General features: G+C 51.5%; 2 protein-coding genes across 2 annotated transcripts; both read right to left on the bottom strand.

Annotated features, from left to right (window-relative positions):
- Positions 1–687: 687 nt before the first annotated feature.
- ERMN (ermin) lies at positions 688–6,518 on the bottom strand. Its single transcript, XM_068686893.1, has 3 exons — positions 3,569–6,518; positions 3,157–3,243; positions 688–1,556 (listed from the first exon to the last, which is right to left on the bottom strand). Exons 1-3 carry the CDS (start codon positions 3,813–3,815, stop codon positions 1,138–1,140), a joined length of 753 nt encoding a protein of 250 aa, XP_068542994.1. The 5' UTR covers positions 3,816–6,518; the 3' UTR covers positions 688–1,137.
- A 3,834-nt stretch (positions 6,519–10,352) lies between these two features.
- Positions 10,353–20,847, bottom strand: CYTIP (cytohesin 1 interacting protein). The gene is made up of 8 exons (XM_068686892.1): positions 20,586–20,847; positions 18,188–18,237; positions 17,918–17,972; positions 15,605–15,707; positions 15,355–15,448; positions 14,981–15,050; positions 12,747–12,813; positions 10,353–12,054 (listed from the first exon to the last, which is right to left on the bottom strand). Exons 1-8 carry the CDS (start codon positions 20,748–20,750, stop codon positions 11,582–11,584), a joined length of 1,077 nt encoding a protein of 358 aa, XP_068542993.1. The 5' UTR covers positions 20,751–20,847; the 3' UTR covers positions 10,353–11,581.
- Positions 20,848–22,002: the final 1,155 nt, after the last annotated feature.

Raw genomic sequence — 22,002 nt, 5'->3', positions numbered from 1 at the left:
TGAAATCACAGCCTCACCCCCATTCTTACCTCCTCTCCCTTTTCAGCTGCTCTCAACTTTCCCCAGTTCTTTCTGGGATGCCATCTGCAAAGCTTAGCTCCAACTCAAGACAAACCTTTCTGTAAAACAGTTTGAAAGAGACTAAATCAACAGCACTGTAGTTATGCAAAGGCTTTTAAAAATGGAGAAAGGCTGTGTTCAGATGACAAAAATAAATCGTGTTAAAAATCTGCCCTGTCTTGAAAAAAGTCTGTAAATTTTGCATCTAAACTTATCCTGGAAATTGAGAAGAAATGTATGAGAGCAAAAGCTCACCGTCCACACTGCTGGCACTCAGAACAGACTTCTGGTGCCAGCTGGTTTTATTGGACGAACCAGTGTGCCCGCACGGACACATGCAGCGCGTGCCCAGGCAGCGTGTGTGAGCTGCACCGCTGTGTGTCCACACTGCACCGCATGGTGCCTGCACAGCACCAGAACTGCCCCGGCCTTCTGACAACCATGGCAGACGTACTGCCTCCTCGGGCGAGAGCTTGCTTAACTCCTGCCCGCTGCACTTAGCCAGGAGCGCAGCCAGCCCTCCGTCCCAACAGCACAATGTGGAGCTGCAAACGCGTTCGGTGGTTTCTAGCGCAGCACGAGAGGCACCGGCTGGCAGCAAGGACAGACAGCAAGGGAGCGCTGCGGTTGCAAACAGTCGTGGTGTTTATTATTCACCCTGTGCTGCCCAGCGCCACCGGGACGGCTGCACTGCCAACTCGGTACCAGCACGGCTGGATCACCTGCGTGCCTGCAGCTACACAAGCCCCAGCTCATTCCAGACATACCAGAGTTGGAATATGGTTACAAAAACCAAACAAACAAACAAACAAAAAGGATAGAAAATAAAGGGTAAACTTCAAATCAAATGGTATTACACTTAGTGACCTGATTATTCTCCTGTTCTATGGGTGCCTCTGCCTGCTGGCAAAGTGAAGCATAGAAGTTACATTTTCATAATGTTTTATGAAATCATACAAAAAGCCAAAAAGCGGTGACTTCATGTTGCATGAAGAAATATGTCGGGGGGCAGGGGGAGGGAGACAAAACAAAAACCAAAGTGAACTGCTGTCTCAGTAAGCAATCCTCCGCCTCAGTTTATAAGTGCATCATGGACTCAAATTCATCAATTCTTTGTTTGGTGTTTCCTTTCCTAATCTTCCGGTAGGAGATGGTGTTGTACCGGGAGTAGCTGTGTCTGGAGATGTCGTTCTTTTTCCCCAGGCTGGGCTGCTCCCCAGCTTTCTCAGCCTGGGCGTTGCAGCCGGGGCTGGCAGGGGGTGACACCTCCTTGCTGCTCTCTTGCTGCTGCCGGGACGCCTCGCTGGTCTCCTTCTGCATCTCTATCACCTGCACTTCGTCCTCCTCGGTGTCCTCCTCCTCTTCTTCCACCTCCTCTTCCTCCTCCTCCTCCTCAGCATCGTTCGCTCTCTGCTCGGCGGTGCCCGCGGGGGTCCCCGCCACCTCCCCGCTGGGGCTGGCCGCTGTCCCCAGCGCTGGCTGCCCGCTGCCCGGCCCTGCAGCAACACAGAGTTATGCAGGTGGGGGCCGCCTGCCCGCACACCCCATGCCACCTGCCTGCTGCCTGGCAGGACGAGCTGCTCCCTCCTGCCCTCCCGGGACCAGATACAGCCCCCAACACACTGCGATGCCACGGGGGGCACCCCCAGCTGGAGCTCACCTGCCTGCACCCATCTGCATGGCCGTGGGGCAGGGACCCCATGTGTGGCCTTCCCAGGGACGCGGGCACACGCACGTCCCGGCTTCAGAGGTGGCGGGTGACACTTGGATGGCTATCTGGTATTTGTCCTGTTTGGCACATCTCTGCTCCAGTGTCACAACAAACCGTCTATTCAACATTTTGCCTGTGGAGTCCTGAGTATTAATTAGACTAAATTGGTTAGGTACTAAAAAGCTGCCTGCAATTTAGAGATAAAGTGCTTGTGGCTGAGATGGATGGGGGGCTGTGCAAGATCGTTTAATAGGTTTTATTGTGCACTTGTAAAGCAGCACAGCTGGAGTGGAGATGTCAGCTCCGAGTGGGAAAGCCACCATCATGATTCACCTCCTCAAAACCCATGCAGTTGCTAGGAAATATTATTTTGCCCAGGACAAATGTTCATACTTTTTTTTTTTCTTTTCTTAATCAAAGCAGCACCAGTTTCTGTTTACAAGGCACGACCATATATCTTTTATAGCTCTGCTCAAATGACTTTAGCTTTGCCAGCACCACAACAACTACTCCGAGTTGTTAATCTGCTCTTCTGTGAGGAGAGGTTCAGTATTTATGTGGCAGCTGACATACAGACACACCAGCTTATCGCAGCCTGGTGGGTGCGCCAATGGAGGGAGAGATGCGGGACGGCCGTGGCCAGGAGAGCATCCCACCGGCATTTGGGACATCCAAGAGGATATCCCAAATCTTCAAGAGGATTTCACCCTGCACCACTAGCATGCAGGTGTGTCCCCAAGGCCATAAAATACCCCTCCTTTTTCAGTGACCTTTTGCATGGTATAACTAAATATGCTCACTGACTTTGTATTTTGGCGTGCCCACAGAAACAGAGAGCGCGCAGTGCCCCCAGCCCCGCTCTGTGCAGGGGCAGGGGGGGGCCAGGCTTGGCCGGAGCATGCTTGTCTGTTTCCATCCAGGTACAAGTGGAAGGACACAGGAACAGATGTTCCAGAGGGCAGACAAATTTCTGCTCGTTACTTAGGGATCAGGGCATTTTAGACACTTCATAAATCAGGAAAGGAAGAGTTTGGGTTCTGAGGATGCAAAATTCAGACTTAGAGCCATCCAACAAATCAGCAGGTAAACGTTATCCTGCATGGAGCAGAAGATGAAGCATCTCCCATCCTGACAGGAGGGCTGGAGACCCCGCGTGTCAAGGCCCCAGGGTGCTTCGACCCCAGAGTAAAGGTGTCATGCACAGACCGCGGGAGGAGAGGCAGCAGCTGCTGCAATCCTACAGATGGGAGTGAGTCACCCTCCTCTGCAGCGTGAGGGTTTGAACGGATTTGAAAAAGATAAACATCTGTATAATCTCATCTCTGAAGGCTACTCATCGCTATGCCTCAGAAGAACAAGTCACATCACACGGCATTCTTCATTACCTTCCTCTGAGTCCTGGCTGCCGGTTCCTGTGTCCTGGAGACCAACTGATCCCTGCTGTAGCGTCGCATCATTTTCCTCTTGCTTTTCTTTAGGAAATACAAAGCACGAGAAATGTACTTATGGAGCAGTTAGTGCCAATAATTAGGTTTTAATGGCTGCAGATTGGCAGCAGAATTTTAGAGCAAAGTGAAGAAATTGCTTTGTCCTTTGGTCATATACTTTTCGTTTCAGCCTCTGTAACCTCTAGCTCAATCTGTCCCCGACTCCCCATTACTCCGAGCCATTGTTACTATGCCCGTAGCTTTGCAGTTCTGAATAACACACACAATACATGCCATTATTCATAAGACTATACACAAAATAGAGGCTTTTCTCTCCAAATACCCAAATAAAGGCAGCATCGTACTTTACCTTCGCATTGCTTCTCTCCATCAAATTCTGCACACACTACGTCCTCCACCAGTGAGTTTCTACTTTCCTCCTGATTTCCTTTTGCGAGCAGCGCATCAGGGCTGGTGTCTGCGTTCGTGTAGGGCCCCATCCCGACGGGCCTGGCGATGTCATCAATGATGCCAATGACCTGGAGCGGTCCCTTCTCAGGGACCAGGCTCCCGTTGCACTCGGGCATGCTGGGCAGCGCCGGCACGTCCTCGGTCATGCTGAGCACCGTGCCCGGGGGCTCAGGCCGTGCACCTGCCGGCCCCGTCCCGCTGCTCCCGGGACGTCCTCGCGGTCACCGCGTGTCCCCTCTGCGGCCAGACGGGGCCGGCGGTGACAGCCACGGGCTGGCGGGGGCTTGTCCGCCGGCACCGCCACCAGGACCCAATCAGCACCTCGCCCGGCGCTCGGGCTGCTCGGCCTCGTAATTAGATGCACCGCTGAAATTTACATAAACAAACAATCTGAAGCAAGGCGGCTTTTGTGCTGGCATGTAGAGCGGGTCTTTCAGCATGTCAGCCCACGGTAATACACAGGGATTTTGTATTCTGCACACAATGGCCCTTTGTGCTCCCCCCCTGCGACAGGAGCACCGACTGTTCTCGCCTCCTAATCCGCCGAGGGTGACCTCGCTCCCACCACCACCGTGTAACCGGCTTACCGCAGCCCCCGGTTCCTGCCCCGTAAGCCCCATGGGCTGCCGCAGGACCAGGGCCTCATTTCGCCCTGTCTGAGTGGTTTGGCTGGGCCTGGGCACATCCTGCACGATGCCCAGTGGCTGCAGAATGTACCGTGCCTCCGGGAGGCAGCTTTGGGCCACAGCAGCTGAAATACTCCTTAAAGGAACATGGAAGGGGCAAGGCACGAGATAAACACATCGTGAGCCAGCAGATGGACCTACAAGCTCGCAGGGGGGCGAGGGTGGCGTGAACAGCGCTGGCCATTTCCTGACCACAGCTGAACTCATCTCAACCCTGCCAAATGAAGCCAGGTTTACATAAGAATGTAATCGCCCGCTCTGAATGATTTTTTGTTTTCATACAATACAACATTTTTGACATCTTTGGGCTTTGGGATTTGGAAATCCTCTTGTTGAGATCAGACCTTGATTAGAAACAGAGCCAAAACGCTTTGACTGTTCTTGTTCATCTGTGAGTTTGCATCTTTTAATCAACAACTTTTCACTGTGCTGTAAATGAATTTGGTGTAATTGATTCAAAAATCAATCCTTTGTTGGAAAAAAAATGTCCAAGACAAATGGATGATGACATTTGGAAGCTGGTTGGCAGCGCCCACTTGCAGGTACCCTCACGAGGAGAGGGGTGGGAATGTGGCACAGGCTGACAGCTGGAGGGCAGAGAGATCATTTTCTGTTCTTCCCAAGCTATTTCCTTAGCTCTGAAATAATCCGAAAAGCCCTTGCATGCGATTCCTTGCTTGCCAGGTCCTGTCCCTAGGGTTCCCTCGGTCTGGAAACACCACTGAGGAAGGTCTGGCAGCTGGGAGGCTCCTCAGCACCTCAGGACGGGGAGCAGCAAGGCTGATCCGCAGTGCGGGAGGCAGCGCTGCAAGCAGAGAGTGTCCCACGGGTCGGGGCAGCCCCTGGGAGCCGAGCTGCCCCCCAGTCCCAGTGGGGACAGGACAGGGACGGGTCCTGTCCACCTCTCCCCAGCACCTGCCTTTCTTCTTGGTGCAAAAAGCCCTGGGAACACGTTGAGATACTTCGTGGTGCCATCTATTGGTGACACAACCAGCTCTCCCCCTTTCACGTCCCAAATTAGCGGCTCGTGGTTGGAGCTCTATTTGCATGAATCTATTATAAACCATTTTCCGAGTGACCTTTTAAGAAGGAAGTTTCCATTCAACAAGTCCCATTTTCTAAAATTTCGTAAGTAGCACCTGTGATTGCAGAGACACCAGAGCACATCGGGAATTTGAAAGTCGGTGAGCCTCATTAGGGCCACAGTAACTCAAATTCGTCTCAGAAATACTAAGAAGCAGGTGCTGCAGGGAATTTGCAGGGTTCTTTAGGCTCATCTGTCATTAACTGCTTACCCTCCAGTTTCTGCTCCGCTCTGTCCCCACCTCCCTGCCTGGGAGGAACACGAGCACCGCTCTGTCTCTGTAGCAGGTCCACAGCAGAAGCTGCATGACCCAGTGCCACCACTGGGGATGCAGAGCCACCCGAAGGACAGGGCAGGGTGACAGGCTCTGGAGACCAGTGTCCCACAGCTGCACAAACCAGGAGAGGTTCACGCAGAGACTGAGCACTGTGCATCCTTTCAACAACCTGCAGCGAGGCATTTCCATTTCGTCAACTAAATGCCTTACATTTATGAAAAAGGTACCTTGGGATTCCTCTCCCACAGAGGATTTCTAACTAAGGATCTCAGAATCCAAACTTGTCATGCTGCCAAGGGATGAAAGGAAATGTAAGCATGAGTCGTCCCCAGCCGAGCTGTGTGAGCAGGCTGTGTGTGTGCTGCCCTCGGGGCTGGACGAGGCTGCCTCCTGCCGCTCAGTGTCAGAGGGGATGCTGGAGGAGGAGCAGCACTTTGCCTCCCTTCCAGGCAGGAATGCGTTCAGGAGTGGCAAAGCAGGGGCACACTACCTGCAGACAACGGGCACAGGCAGAGTAACTCAGGTGCTGACAGCCTGAAACACAGACAGCTGCTGCTGGCTTTCTGGGAAGCGAGGAGACCAAAGTGATGGCTGATGGCCGGTGAGCATCCCACCCAGCCGCAGGCACCGCCGGCACAGGACCCATGCCAGAGCCATGCCAGCAGCAAGGAGCTGCCCACCCTGTCCCCGTCACTGTCCCTGTCCCTGTCCCTGTCCTACCATGGTGGCCAAGAGCCCAGTGCTGCTCAGGCACCGGTGCGGTCCCAGCCGATTTTCATGCAGACGGAGTCAGAGTTGGGCACAAGGGAGAAGTAGCTGCAGGTTCCTCCCACCACAGGCAGCTGTTTATAAATAGAGTTTGGCAAAAATATGTTCTGAGCCTACAACAACATTTCATTTGCACAAACTGAAAGCCAGCCCATTTCTGCCTCTTTAACCTTTTAAGAAAAATGCTTTCCAATGAACGAGACGAACCTTACCGAAGCTGTTCCAGCTGCAGATCCCCCGAGGCAGAACACCATCGGGTGCCACGCTGCCTTGTGGTCCCCAGCACTTCCATCAGGTCTGTCCCCACCTGCCCGGGGCAGTCCCACCTTGCCAGCAGCAGCCCCGGGTGCTGCCTTAGCCGCAGGTTGTGCACCTAGCAGGAACAAGCAGGCCTGTGGTGCTGAGACACGTGCGGCAGTGCCAGGGAATGCAGCAGGGCATGGGGCACGGTGCAGAGAGGAGCAGGCATGGGGGGATGCACGGGCACAGGCAGGGACCCCATGGCCGTGCACAGCTCACCCACGGGCAGCCAAAGAAAGGAGCCGGGCAGAGCTGGCCTTAGGGGCTGCAAAGAGAACAGGAACTAGTATCTAACGTGCTAAAGGCACCACGCATAGCAGACATCCTACTTCTTTTTGTATCAGTTGGGTCCAGATGAATAATTACATCGAATTACAGTGTCAAGAACTGAGTGATATTAACAATGAATTCTTGGCTTTATGCGTGTGCGAGGCGTGCTTGCTGTCTGAGTTGCAGTGGCAGGCAGGAGAGAGTAACCCCACATAGCACGTCCCGTGATCTTCTCACTGCTACAAGAGCTAGGTGCCAGCAGCTGCCACAGAACACTTCTACCACAGCTGCACGAGAAAGGAAATGTCTGCTCTGAAAGCAGAAACTACCAGAGCAGAACCACATGCACGAAGGCAGAAGAAATGCAGCCATCCCTGAAAAACAGCGAACTGGCCACCGACATGAGAGGTGCCTGCCCCGAGCAGAGCTGAAGTGGAACGGAACAAAACCAAGGGCAAGCAGAAACTCGAGTCTGAGACAGGGAAATGCAAAAGCCTCACGTCTGTCAGTAGCTCCCAGGCCTGGACCTGTAATCTGCGAGGGGTGAGTTTGTGCAGGGCAATACAGCCTTGAAGGCAGCATGCTTTTCCACTGTACTTGAAATTTTCCCAGCAGAAGCCAGAATGCGCTTCATGGCTTTGTAGAAAAAACTTCAGCAATATGAACTACAGGCCAAGAGAGCCGAGCAAAATAACTGCAGAGTGGGAAGGTCTCTGAAAAGGGTCACGGCTGGCTGGAGAGCTGCAGGAGCGTGGAAGAGGCGAACAGGTCTGAGGAGCAGCAGACGAGGCACTGCCAGGCCCTTGAAAAGCCACACTGAGCTGCCAGCCACCAGTGCCTGAGCAGCAGGGACCGCCCCGTGTAACCAGAGGGAACTTGGCTGCACCCTGCGCCCCGCTCCCCCCTTAGCAGCACGCGCAGTGCCGGGCACAGAGGTGCTGTGCCAGCCCTGCTGCTGGAAATGCCACTGTGTGCTCGGTCCCATCACCGTCACCTCACGCAGAACTTCTGCCCATCTACTGCTAAACCAGGGGCTGATACGGTGACCTTGTCCTTCCTGTGGTTTATGCTCGGGGAGGGATCACCCTGACCCGGTCACTGGGAGGGGCAGACTCCAGGCTAAAAGAGGGGAGATTTCGATTAGATGTAAGGGAGAAATCCTTCACTGTATGGGTGGTGAGGCACTGGCACAGGCTGTCCGGAGAAGCTGAGGATGCCCCATCCCTGGAAGTGTTCAAGGCCAGGTTGGATGGGGCTCTGAGCAACCTGCTCTGGAGGGACATTGGCAGGGGGCTGGAAATAGATGGTCTTTAAGGTCCCTTCCCACCCAAACCATTCTGTGGTTCTTCACTGAGGGGGTGGTTGGGCACTGGAACAGGCTCCCCAGGGACGTGGTCATGGCCCAGAGCCCGCTGGAGTTCAAGAAGCATTTGGACAATGCTCTCAGACACAGGATTTGATTTTGGGGGGGTGCTGTGTGGAGCCGGGAGCTGGACTCACTGACGCTTGTGGGTCACGTCCACCTCAGGGTATTCTGATTCTGTGATTCTTTGATTCTTTCTGTTGGCAGCTCGGATTGTCCCCTTTATCCATGGGAGATAAGAAAAGTCAGTCCCCTGGCTCTAAGGAAGCCATGACAGCCCCATAAGCGCCGTGCTCAGCGCCAGCACGTCCCCAGGAGCTGTGGCTGGCACTAAGGCTTGTGGCACTGCTCCCTCCCCAGCCAGCACGTGCTGCCCCGTGCCCCCGGACATGCTGGCCCCAGCCTCACCACGGACCCAGCCCACACCACCACAGCATCCCCATGCACATCCTGGGAGCACAGCAGGAATTGCTCCCAGCTGCTCCCTGCAAGAAGCAATGCAGTTCTAGAAGCTTTCTCCTTCTTTCTGCTCTCTCTTCAGTTTGCCCGTGTGTTTCTTCCTCCCCTTGAGAGGTCGTGGCACCTTTGATCCCCCGCCACGCTGCAGAACCCCACAGAGCTTGCCGATCGCCCACATCCTGTTTTTGATCAGCCGTGCAGCTCAGGGCCCTCAAAACACTGTGCTGCTGTCACACATCGTGGTGTAGCAACCCGAGTGTCCTCTCTCCACCACTAGAACAGCACCATTTATCTAACTGCCTTTCTTACGCTTGCTGGGTGCCCAGGCTCGTGGGCCTTCCCAATGCTAAAAGCAGGCACGCATCTCCCAAGGCTAGGAATATTTGTTTCTTCAGACATAAATGCATACAACAGCCACGGCCCTGAGTCCTGGGCCAGACAGACAGAGGTGTGCTCTGCTGTGGCAGAGCAGGACTTGTCCATGGCTCACGGCGAAGGGCAGCTGGAAGCACCCCGTCCGCAAGCACGCAGGCTCTGGGCAGCTCTCTTCCCTTTCTCTGAGGTCTGGTAAAGACCTCAAACAGTGTCCGTGTGGCTTAGGGTAAAAGCAAAGTAACCATGTCTGACACTGTTCTGCACAGGTCTCTGAGCACTTGCACCTCTGGGTTTGGCACTGGCTCTGTACTCACTCGTGTGACCTCGCGAGGGCCCTTTGCTGATGCCTGTGTTTTCCAGGAAGCCCAGCAAATAACAACATACATTTACTTGCAAGTGAAAATTAACACATCTAAGGAATTCCTAGTCTGTTTCTTAGCAACTCTACACAGCAAGGAAGAATCTCGACCCTGCTGAAATATGAGTATTGCAGGCATTTCATTTGGGCTCCAACATGGACACAGAACTTTGCAGGTACAGTGAGCTCAGGCATAACTTGGTAAGAATAAGCAAACAGATTAGCTAAGTTAGACATATTTCCACTAATAAGTTAGGCATGTTACTTGGCATGAGTTACAAAATCATAACATTTGCCTTACCAAATTGCAAAAACATGACTGAGTTTAACGTCTCTTTTTAAGTGTCGGATCTCTTTGTTCTCTTTGGGGTATGAATCAACCTTCGCCAGATTTTCTGGTTATTGTGGCCACGGTTGCTTTCACTTGGACACCCATGCAGCTGCCTTTAACTCCAAGTTGTCCACGTGGAAATAATCGCTGCCTTTCTTTCTTGTCTCTGCCACCATGACTGGCGAAGCGGAGCTGTTTCTTGAGGTGGATCACAGGCCAAAAATTCGGTGTCCAGAAACGAGCTCCAATGAGGGGAATCATGGTGAATCCAGGCCCCAGCCCACCCGTCTGATGAGGATCAGCCCCAAGCCCAGCTCCATGCCCAGGTGCCGGGGCTGAGCCTCCCTCGGGGGCTCCCCGCCGGGCCTCCAGCAGCCCGCAGAGCAACGTTTACTGATTACAGGAGTACCAGGACAGTAGCAGGCTGTTTTTATTTGGGGTTTGTCTCCACGGAAAGCTATCAGTTTCAGTCTGAGGTTTCTGAAAAGACCAGGAAATCCTGCCACAGCAATATCTGAATTGCAAACAGCTGCACATTCTTCTCGGTCAACAGATAAACGAGGCACACAAGGCATTGAAATTACATTTAAAATTCTTCCAATTGTACCTGGAAAACACAATTAGGCTGCTTGCTCTGGCCTAACAGCCTATTTCTGTGTTGCCTGAGAGGAAAATAAAAGTCCTCTGTTTCTTCACATTTATATCCATATTTATTATAGCACCTCATAAGAGCTGTCAGGTGAGCCCTCATTGCCTGTGGTCTCTGTGGGGTGGAGAACAAAACCAGCCCACAGGGAGACCCCGGCCAGCGCCCGCCTGCACCCACACCAGAGCCAGCCCTGGTCGTCCCTGGGGGAGATGCTCTGCTCCGCTCACCTTAAAGAGGTCAAATTAACCTGAACTGTGTGCTTAGACCACTGCATGCTGACGAGCATTTTCTCCAACCTGCTAAAATTCCAGTAAGCTGATTTGATCACAGTAATCTCAAGGGGTGATGGTGACGACACCCGGCACTGAAATGACCTGTCACTGAGCTGACACAGCACAGAACATGCTGTTTCGAGTAAGCACGATAGGAATTGCACAGAAAAGCTGTGTGGCTTCCACAGGGCTCCAGAGAGCCCCACTGCACCCTTCGCTGGTTTGGTCACTGCCACCAGCCTGTTTTCATCTTGGAACATCTCCCCTGGGGTCTGCCGTAAGCTCCAGGCTCCATCCCGTTTCTAATGGGACTTTGTCGCTGGCTTTAGTGGAAGTGCTTGGTTTATTAGACACCTTTGAGGACTCTGACTTCAGTAACAGGAAATAAATAGCTACAAATCTTGCATTCAGTTATTAACCATTATTAACACTAAAGTATGCTGAGGAAGTTCTGCAGAGGTTCTTCACATCTCGGAGTTAGTCGTTTTTCATGTTAATGAAGAAGTCCACAGTGCACTCTGGTTAAAAATTAAAATTAAAATAATTAAAAACCCCGGAGATTTTAAATACCATCAGTCTCACCATAAGGTTGTGTGAGGAACAAATGCAGCCTTGGGTTTGACCCGCCGCAAGCCTCCAGGTGGGCTGCAGCGCGTGGTCCCTGGCCCCGCTGCAGGCTCCTGAGCAGAGCCCCAGACATCACGGACAGCATGCACTCTGTCAGACGCGACTTTCTTCCTCTTCCAGTGCTCGGTGAAGGCCTGGAATGAATTTCAGAAGCTGCTTTCGTACACTTGATCTCCTGCTCTTCCGTGGGAGTGTCCCAAAGCTACTTGAGCAGCTGCCTCCCTCCCAGAGGGGGGACATGGACCCGCTGCTGGCCAGGCTGATGCTGCGGTTCCTGCGCAGGGAGGACCTCCCGACTGCACCATCACCGTCCCTGGGGAAGAAGCACTCGTCGTCGATGCTGGACTGGCGGCTCAGGCTCTCTGCAGCAGAATCATCGAAGGCACTGCTCTGGTAGAAGCTGTCCTCACTGTCGATGGTCATGGAGCTCAGCCGGCTTCGGGAGCTGCTCTCGCTGGAGAAGCGAGGCTTGATCGGAGAGACAGGTCCCGGTGTGCCACAGCCACCAAATAAGTTGGCCTCTTCCAGCTCCAGTGTGTCCAGCAGAGCATTGTCATTCACCTCTCCTGGAAGCAGAGGTCAAGGAGGAGCATTATTCAATGGCATCTGCTCAAGGCCAGAGAGCTGGAAGCCTGTGCAAGCAGAGATGGCCTCGGGCTCCACAGCAGCTGTCCCAAAACAGCGCTGCAGGGAGGTCAGCGTGGCCATTCCCATCCCTCTATTCAGCCGAGGCCATCAGCTGTGTCTCTCACGGGTTTCACCCTTCCCCTCCACCCTCCCAGCCGGGGCAGCCTGAGGGGTGCTGTGGTGTTTCCTCGCCACAAGGGAACAGGGAGGATCACACCCAGTGTCCCTTCTCACCCCGCATTTCCCAGCCGTGTGGGGCTCTCTACCCCTGCCTTGCCCCAAAATGCAGAACCAAAGTTGCTCCCAGGGCAACCTGTAAGCAAGGGGAGGGCTTTGTTTGTTTGTTTTTAAGTCCAGAAAAAGAGAATGGAAAACAAACCTTACAACCCACACAAAACTCGTTTCCTAGAACTGATGCAAAGAGCCTTCAGTCTGCATCAGCAAAGCAGCATCCAAATTCATTAGTCACTAAAAAAAAGCTTTCCCGTGGGCCAGCCCCGTGCCCTCATTAACAGGAGAAAAAGCAAGCAAATGAAAATCAGGTTAAAGGAATGCTTGCTACTGATCAGCCCGAGTTTCCACGGAAGGTCTCAGCAGTGCTGTGGTTTCCGACCCGGAAAAGACGACTTACCATGCAGCAAGCGCTGTTCCCGTAAGTGCAAGGAGCGGAACTCCACCCATTTCTGCTGCAGAGTTTTCTGTGAAGGATAAAGAGGACTACCTGTCACTCACACGCTTTCAGAGAGGCTTAGAACACTTTAACAGACAGGGTTCTCAGGCCGTACGCTTCACCTACAGCAAGTATCTGTGCGCCCCCTTCTCACCAGCACAACAGCAGTTGTCCCAGAGTCTGGGAACCTTCCAGCAGCACAGGCACGTTGTGGTCAGCAGTGCCCCAATCCTACAGTTGGGAACACATCCCTCCAACTGTCCTCACAGCCTGCAGGTGCTGACAAACCATCCTACCAATGAGCAACGCCTAACTTTTTTCCTCTGTTGCAGATGATCTTTTGATATAACAAACACAATGCTGCATAACTGATTCAAAACCAGCCAGGTTAACCTCTGCCTGGAGTAGGTGCTTCCTCAGTGACCTGCATGAACTCGGTGCACCTCAAACATGCAGCTAGGCGCCCTGACTTGTCATATTTATACATGCAAAGTGCCCAGGCTCAGCTTGCGTGGACAATCTTGCTACTCCTTGCACGTTTCTCCCCTGCTCCACACTTCAGAAAAACCAACCCAGCACACACACAGCCTCCCGAGGGTAAAGCACTGCCACCCATCCAGCACCCAGACAGCCTCCCCTGCAATACAGGAGCAGTGACTTCTGTCAAGGAGGGCCTGAGACACCGCTGTGCTCCCCTCCTGCCTCTGGGAGACCGCGGCTGCAGGGCAGGGCTGGCAGTGCCCGCACCCAGCGCCACGACGTGCCTGCTGTGGGGCAGCGGTGCTGGGGAGTTGGCCAAAGACAGACTTTGCCCCCTTTGGGACCCAAGCAAAGCAACCTCCCAGTGATGGTTTCTCCCATTTAGTTAAGCCTCACTAGCAGCTGGGCTCCCCAAATAACTGGCACACGGTACGTGTTCCTGCTCGCTGCTGCCAGCACGCTGCTCCCTGGTGTGGTTACACGGCTTCCAGCTGCTGAACACGTCCCGCGGTGAGACATCAGACACAGTCATGACCGAAAGTAGGTTCTTTCCACTGCCACCACACTCCTGATCATGCAGGGCCAGGCCCACACCCAAATTCTGCGCTGCGAGAACTCGCATTGCCAAGATTTGGCACTTCTGGGAAACAACTGTTTTCTAAAACCCGAAAGCAGAGCATTTCACAGGAGATTTGGGTTTTATAAGTTCTCTGGAATGGGAGGCAGCCTGAGTCTTGTGACTGTGCCGTTATTTCATGAAGCTACCTAAGGGAGCAGCCCAGGCGGCTTCTCCCAGTGGCAGGGCTGGGACCAGCAGCCAGGGTCCAGTGGCAGTGGGGTTGAGCAGGACTGGGAGCACCACAGCACAAACTGGGGCTGGCACCGCTGCCACTGCCAGAGCAGTGCCTCCGCTTCAGCCAGCACTTTGTCCTCGCAAACTCCCCTGGGTGTTGCAGCAGGTCCTCTTGGTGCCGGTACCTCCCAGAGGCTTCAGCTGGGCAGCTCCATCAGGCTGGCAGGGCGAATGCATTCCCCTGCATGCCTCCTGCACGTCATAAAAACCTCCAGCTACATCATAAAAATCATATACCAAGCTACCATGCCCTGTGCTATATTCTCATAAATTCAGGGCCAACCAGATCAAGGTTCCTCATCAATCTTACAATTTGATATTTGAGGGGGGGGAAATACTCCAAAATTTCTACACACAATTTTTTGACATTTTCAAACTGTTGTGTAAACTTAACTGTTTACTTGGAGCACTCGTTAATTTTTAGTCTGACAAAATTTAAGAAGAGGTCAAAGCTATCAGACATCTTTTTTTTTTTTTTTTAATAATTTTTTCATCATTTGACCTAATTCAAAACAAGGCCATGAAATGCTGTCAAGATGAACTTTTTTTCTTCCCTAAACCAGGGCAGGGAAAGAGGTGGAGAAGCTCAGCGCCCCAGGCAGAGAACACTCAAGCCCATTCAGAAAACACCCAGGGGCTCGGGGAGGAGTGCTCCGTCCAGGCAGTCCTGGCACCGTCCGTCCCCGTGCACCCATGGGACCTGGCAGCTGCAGCACCAGCCCTGGAGGTGCCGTGGCTGGCAGTGCCAGCACAGAGGGCACGCGGGTGCCATCCCCCTGCCACACCGCCCAGCCACCCCCACGAACAGCAGACCCACAGCAGCCTCTGCACTGTGCGGCACAGAATCGGCTCACCGCGTTACCTTCAGCAGCTGCAGCTTGGTCTCGAGCTCCATCTTCCTCAGGTACATGGCCCCGTTGACAGTCTCCAGCCTGGAAGGAAGAGGCGCTTTGGGTACCGGCGGCCCCACAGCAGCACGTGGTGCCGCGGTGCCCTTGGGGAGGGGACACACATGGGACAGGGCAGGCCCATGTGCTGTCACCTCTCCTCGACAGCTGATTCCAGCAACAGTGGTGTTAGTGCCAGAGGGGCAAACACGGTGCGGGCAAGAGACACACACGTTACAGACCTATGCGTCTGGGGCAGTGTGGGGCTGCTGGATAGCACGAGAAGGTTTCCTGGCTTCCAGTGGGACAGACTGTTAAAGTACAAACGCTCTGGAGGACAGGTGCCTACCTTAAATAGTTCCCTGAAGACTTTATCAAGTCTACTATTTGCTTGTGACTAAACCCATCGGTGTTCACTCCGTTGATATTGGCAAGGATATCACCTGTTAGAGATAAGCAGAGGCTATAATGAGCATCTTTAGCACACGTAGCCCTTCCACTTTCTCTAAAGTAAAACTAATGGGGATAAAAAGCAAGATAGGGCCACCCATAGTGGGAAAAAAAAAAAAAAAAAAAAAAAAAAAAACATTAATAGTTACCAATTTGAAGGCCAGATAAATGAGCAGGGCTTTCTTCTTGAATTTTGCAGACACAAGTGCATACCTCCAAGGAGTAATCGTTTTGGTTTGGAAATCTAATAGTCTGTAATAACAAAGCAACAGTGTCACCAATATTAAAGCCATGATAGCAATTTAATACTTAAAATACTGTCATCCAGACTAATTTGTTTTCATAGTCTTTTTACACCTTTTTAAAATGGGAAGGCTGTGTTGATCAGATTATATGATATGATTATATTAGAAATAGCTTTCTTATGATTAGAGAACAGCAGGCACCTGACAGATGTCTGTACATTGTTTTTGCAAAATCTAGTTTTAAAGCAAGTTGATTATTCATTATCAAAAACTCAGTAACTTCAGTCAAGAACATCTATACAAATTGCTTTCTGGTTCTCCCCACAACTGGAATGATATTTCATGTTCCCAGTCACAACATGGCAGGGCATGGCCTTGGCTTTTCAAACAATTGACTCCTCCTCAATGTGAATGCTGCATTAAGCCATCAGGTGTTGCCAGACAGACCAGTTAACAATAACAACTGAAAAGATTAACCAACTTTTGCTCTTCTGGTCTCTGAAACTCATTATCTACATCTGTGCCTTCCTCCCCCTAAAAAGTGCTTTATGTTTTTGACTTACGCATTTAAATTTAGGTTAAATAAGTGTAAGCAAAATCCATCATCTGATTATCAACTCTGACATTCATTTAGAAAATGCTAAACTAGGAGATGTAACCCGAGCAATCCTTACCATGACAGGAAATGTCTTTTTAGTTACATGCAAATATCAGTACTCAGCCACATCCTCTACCAAATTCTAATACTGAAGCTGAAGTTCCTGAAAACCTATGACAGCCAAATCTATCCTGGATATAAGAAGTCATGTTAGTTTCTCAAATTTCTCAGTCCACATGGAACGAATAGGAATGAAGACTGGAATGAATTCAGAGTTTATCAAGCTAAATTACACTAATTCAGTGATTTCAGACTTAGAGACCAACAGTAAAACTTTCAGTTAAACTAAGGACTCCAAGAGAAACACAAGGATTTTGAAGGACTTCACGTTCGATACAGAAAATACAGCAGGCCAGTTATTTTGGAGCAGATACCTAGGTTCTAGGTGGCTGCAGAGTGGGGAGAGACACGGGGCTCAGTGCCTTCCTGCAAACATCTGGGCACGTACAGATCCATGCTGCATCCACCTCACCTCCAGGCTCCACGGGTGGGAAGTCCTAGTAGAAGCAGCAGCTCACGAGAAACTCTGGCACTCAGCCATCACTGTAATTCTCATAAATTCCCTGCAGATGGTGGACCTAGAGTTTCACATTGTCTTATTCTGGTTTGCTTAAATTTAAATTATAGTAATGGAACTGCAACTTCTAAATAATGGATTATTTTTAGTACCAGACAGATGCTGTCTTTTCAGAGCCTGGACTTTCTAGTGAAATGCTTACACTGAATGTACGTTCAGGAAGAAATATGCCAAGAACAATTAGTTTTAATCAGAATGTCACATATAATGAAAATCCACCCTGACAATTTATACAAAAGCCCAATAATTGACTCAATTATCTTCACTTCTGAAAGCTCTCTGCTGTTCCTGAGCTGAACACTTCCACATTCATTAGTCACAGAACCAAATCGTAAAAAGTTAGGTTTTTCCTAATGCACTCATTTCACTGAAGTTAGTGTTTTCCCTTTGTGCATAGATAAGGGCAAGTGCTCTGACGCCGCGCTGCAGCAGCAGTAAACGAGAGTGAAGGGGCAGCGTGGGAGGTGTTCTCATGCACCGCCGGGACAGAACAGCTCCTGCTCTCACAGAAGAGGCGTGTGGCTCAGCGGAGATGCCTAATGCTTCCTTGAGGGTGCTTCAAAATGCGTTGTTCATATGCTCTGCAGATGTTCCCATGTGGTTTATTTCACACCCTCAGTTGTGCCCTGAGGCAGTAACCACACTGCCTTGTACAGCAAGCACAAGGTGTTTTTTAGGAAAAGAGCTGTTTGATCTCTATCTCTTTATATAAAAATATTTCCATACAAAATTCTCTAAAAAATATTCAGCTAGGGAGAAAAGAACATGTTACCATTGCACACTTGGGATTTCTCCTGCTCTCAGTGCTCTGACTTCTGACAGGTCAGAAACTCTTATCTATGACCTTTGCTATGAAAAAAACATCAGAAATGCATCCCATTTCTGCACCGCTGCTCTATTAACATAATTTGGAGTATGTGACGCTTGAGAGTTTGCACCAGATTTTATTTTCAAATGAATTGACTCGTCATTTAGGTCTTACCTGTATTTCAAACCCAAACGTCTCTTTGTCATCCTTGAATATAGCGACAAGGTGTCTGTAAGGAAAACACTCAGAATTACGCACAGCCCCGGGGCGCACTCCCTTTCCAGCAGGGTCCTGTCCCCTCGCTGCCCCGCTCCGTGCTGGCAGGGCCACCAGCACGCCTCGCTCGCGGCCACAGCCATGGGGCCACCGCGCTCCCCGGGCCCTAGCCTGGTGGGCTGCGCTTCTCCCAAAACATGCGGCTGTTACAGAAGGGAATCTTCCTACCTCTGTGGCCTGGAGGAGTCGCCCAAGGAGCTGGATCTGGTTAAAGCGAGCTGGAACCAGAAATGGGAGAGGAAAAGGGTCAGTAGGTTCGCAGGTCCGTGGGGCTCTCCCTACAGCAGGTGCTCTGGAGGAGGCGCAGGGCACGGAGCCCTGCCCTGAGATAAAATCGGGGGCAGGAGAAGCATCTCCCCGCTTTGCACAGCCTCTGGAGGCTTTCTGAAACTGAAACACATGCGGCACGACGAAACTGTGAGCAAACGGGGCACAACTTCAGATAAAAGGCTGCACTTTAAAATAGAAAACTGTCATCAGTCAGATGCGAGCATAAATGCTCCGAGTGTCAGGCAGAGCCAAGTGCAGGACTGCAAGAGCACTCAGCACCCCTCTCAGAGCCCTCTTCAGTGCTGGCAGCAAGCTCGGCAAGGTGCAGGCAGCCACAGCACATTCTGGTGCAAAGCACGGCACTCGCCTGCATGGGGCCATAGTTGAAGGAATTCATGTGTATTTTTATTATGTTGGAAATTAAGCCCTGGAAAAATGAGCTCTTGCATTTTTTTCCAACCTTCTAAATGCAAAATGAAGCACTTCTGAGGTGCTAACATTACAGAGTAAAAAAAAAAAAAAAAAAAAAGATACTTTTGGTATATAATAATATCGATTCAGTTGTTCTCCTCCAGTGAAGATCAAAGTATCCTCACTGACAGACAGTACTGCAGTGCCAGTCCCACCTTTACTTGAAAAAAATCAGTGTAACTACTCAAGACAGTAGAAACTGGGAGAACAAGAGGCACAACCACTGAAGAGAAACCCTGCATTCAGTAGGGCTTCAGAGATGGAGCTCCCATCATATTTTAGCACACAAAACTCTACAGGAGTGAGGCTCCAAGACTAAAAGCCAGGGATTGCCATCACTTCCTTTAAAACTGTAACCATTACCTTCGTGGTGCCTAAATCATGTTTATGTTATGCTAAGACCTCACCTTTCTTTCACACCTTTTCCCTAAAAATCTGTGGGCACTTATAAACTTAACACCTACAAGAAAAAGCAGAAAGCGCACAGACACACGCTAAGAAACTGCAGGCAGCTCTCAGCAGTTTCTAGCAGTGGCCACACAGCATTTCCAAGCTGATGCATGGCCATGGCAACAGGCACCTGGCAGCCCTGCTTCAGGCAAGGCAGACCCGTGACTAAAGAGGTCTGGAGAAAAAAAATAAAGGATCAGTGCTAAATATCAATTCTTCCCTTCACTTTTAGTGAACAACAAATAAGGGATTACATTATCGATACATAAAGCATCCCAGGCTTCAGTGGTATAAAGTCATGCATTGTAAGACCACCTATAAAACCTCCATTTCATAAATACGCATTTACTTGGAGAGAGAAAAGGAGAGGAAGGAGACTGCAGTAAGAAGCTGCATGAGGTGGGAGAGCTAACTGCAGGCCTAAAGCCGGGCTGCTCAGCCCCACTCGGCACGGTCTCTGCGGAGCAGTTCCCATGCCTAACGTACGTGCTGTAATTTATCTTTAACACACACACAGTTGCGTCACGGCCATTATCATTTGTTTATCTCTACATCTGGAGCAATCGCCACGCAAAGTGCTCCTCTGTCACCGCTGGCAGTGGCTGAACCAATGCAGTGAGCACTCCCAGCATTTGCCTGCTCCTGGCTCTCCTTTATCGTCCCAGGCCTGTACAACGAGATGGTTGGAGTGTGCTTCTGGTACTGCGCTAAGCAAAGCCTTAAGTGCACAGACACTGTGCTGGTTTTCTGATAATACTTTGAAATTATCTGTTACAAGCGCTTTCTATTTAAGCGTGTTCACACTCGACAAATAGACAAGCTAGAATTGCTCAGCTGGCAATTTGCAGCAGCAGCGAAAGAGTTTTGTTGGACTCTGGTTGAAAACAACAGAATTTTACTGTTCTGCATGAAAAACACAGTGAAACAGACGGCCAAAGCAGCTACAATACTCGTAGCAAAATACTCCAAAGTTTGGGAGGAAGCAGCTCAGGATACATCAGCTCCCTGCCAGAGATGCAGAACAAAGGGAAGCCCAGACAGGACACCATGCTGAAGCAAACCCAAATTTAAGGGTACCCCCAGTAGCAGGAGCCTCTGTGCCTCACAGCACAGCTGCAAATGGAGAAGAGAGGCAGCCCGGGCAGGGTACCAGCTGCAGAAGCTCTGCTGGCCCCCAGGCACCCATGGTCAGCCTCCTCCCGCATCTCCTCTCAAGAGCACCCTGCAAGGTCACTGCAGGAAAGACTTCATGACAGCCCCAAAACCCATTCAGCCCGCGGCGACCCCTCCGGCACAGGGGGACTGAGCAGCAAACCCTGTGTTGGTGGCAGCCCAGCTCGTGCCCCAGGGCTGTGTGGGCTGCGAGGTGCCCTACCTGCTTGCGGCCCCGCGGCAGCGTGCCCACCGTGCTGGCCAGGTGCTGGAGCCGCCTGCTGTCCATCTGCGGCCCCGGCTCCCCGTGGGGCGCGCACGCCGGCCCCACACCGAAGCCCACGGCGCTGGCGTTCTGGTTTTGCTGAATGAGCTTTTTTAAAGACATGCCAGCGGAAGGGTGCCTAAAGAGGCATTGCTGAACGCTGGCATGTCCGAGGGAGCTCAGATACGCACTCTGAGCGATCAACAAGTATGAAAACGGAAAGCGGGCCATGTGACTTGTGGTTTAGGTGCACATTACATAAATCTCTTCTTGCAGATCACCAGGGCTGCTCGGCATGTTTTGTGCTCACAACAGAGTTAAGAACTCAGCTTGGCAGCTACAGAAATCTGCTTAATTTTTCCATTCCTGCGCACAGTAACAATTTTCTCTGAACAGCTTCTACTTTCTGCAATAGTTTGTCCTTAAACAACTGTTTGCTTTAGACACTTGCTTGAATTCAGCTTCCTCGTTCTTTCCCTTGCTCGCCATCCCTTGCTTTGCTCAAATTACCTTTTGGCAAAGACAGGAAAATAATGTTTTTTCTGGACAGCCATGTCGATGTGTGACTTTCCAGCCACAGGGAGAGAAGCAAGAACTTCTTCTACTTTCAGCCCATAGCCTGAAAGTAGAAGCTGAAACCACCGCTCTGCTCGTGCTCCGCAGTGTTGTTAGCAGAGCGCTCGTGCTTCGGCAAGGAGCGGTGACTCACCCAGCAAAGGGGGTTAGTGAGCAAACAGCAACAAAAGCACGGGGACGGAGGACAGGGACATGAGGTGCTGCCCCAGATCCAAGGGACAAGCACGGAGCCAGGATGAGTGTGGCCAGAAGCTCTCCTTGCCGCGGCTCCTCGCTGGCTGTTACGGTGCTGGCTGGGGGCCGAGGCAGAGCCACAGGGGCCGCATGCAGGTGAACCGATGGGCAGCAGCAGAAGCACCGTGCCTCCTTGTGCACGCCGTGTGATGATGCCCCAGCAGGGTGCCCCGTGGGAGCAAGGTGGAACAGGCACCTTGGCAATGCCTGCCCCAGCAGGACATGGTACAGTAGCTTTAAAATCAATCTTTGCACAATGTTCCTTTCTTTGAAAGGTTTTACCTCAGCAGCAAACACATCTGGGAGGACTCAGGACTGTTGTGGAATTTGAGGCTGTTTTGTTTTTTCACCCCAGTTATCCTGCAACCTGCAGTCCATTTCAGCCTGGTTGTTAGCACCCTTGAGGCGTTGATAACCTTCAGGTGGGTTGCTTGCTCCGTGGGTGTTATGGACAAGCCTGGGAGGAAACACAGAGCAGTGTCTGTCTCTGCTTCCCTTTGGCGATAGAGAAGTGGTTCAAAAGAAGAACTGGAAGCCCGGGAGGACCAGAGTTGCCCTCTCGCTC

Source organism: Anas acuta, chromosome 6 (genome assembly GCF_963932015.1).
Source record: "Anas acuta chromosome 6, bAnaAcu1.1, whole genome shotgun sequence".
Taxonomy (NCBI): Eukaryota; Metazoa; Chordata; class Aves; order Anseriformes; family Anatidae; genus Anas; species Anas acuta.
This window is presented reverse-complemented; position numbering and strand designations above follow the sequence as displayed.

Excerpts from the sequence above, each read along its gene's own strand:
- ERMN (XM_068686893.1), bottom strand. The coding sequence starts at position 3,815 with ATGACCGAGGACGTGCCGGCGCTGCCCAGCATGCCCGAGTGCAACGGG. Across the intron at positions 3,244-3,568 it reads TGGAGAGAAGCAATGCGAAG|AAAAGCAAGAGGAAAATGAT; the intron begins GTAAAGTACGAT and ends TATTTCCTAAAG. Across the intron at positions 1,557-3,156 it reads CAGCCAGGACTCAGAGGAAG|GGCCGGGCAGCGGGCAGCCA; the intron begins GTAATGAAGAAT and ends GTGTTGCTGCAG.
- CYTIP (XM_068686892.1), bottom strand. The coding sequence starts at position 20,750 with ATGTCTTTAAAAAAGCTCATTCAGCAAAACCAGAACGCCAGCGCCGTG. Across the intron at positions 17,973-18,187 it reads GACTCCTCCAGGCCACAGAG|ACACCTTGTCGCTATATTCA; the intron begins GTAGGAAGATTC and ends TTTTCCTTACAG. Across the intron at positions 15,051-15,354 it reads TCTTCAGGGAACTATTTAAG|GCTGGAGACTGTCAACGGGG; the intron begins GTAGGCACCTGT and ends TCTTCCTTCCAG.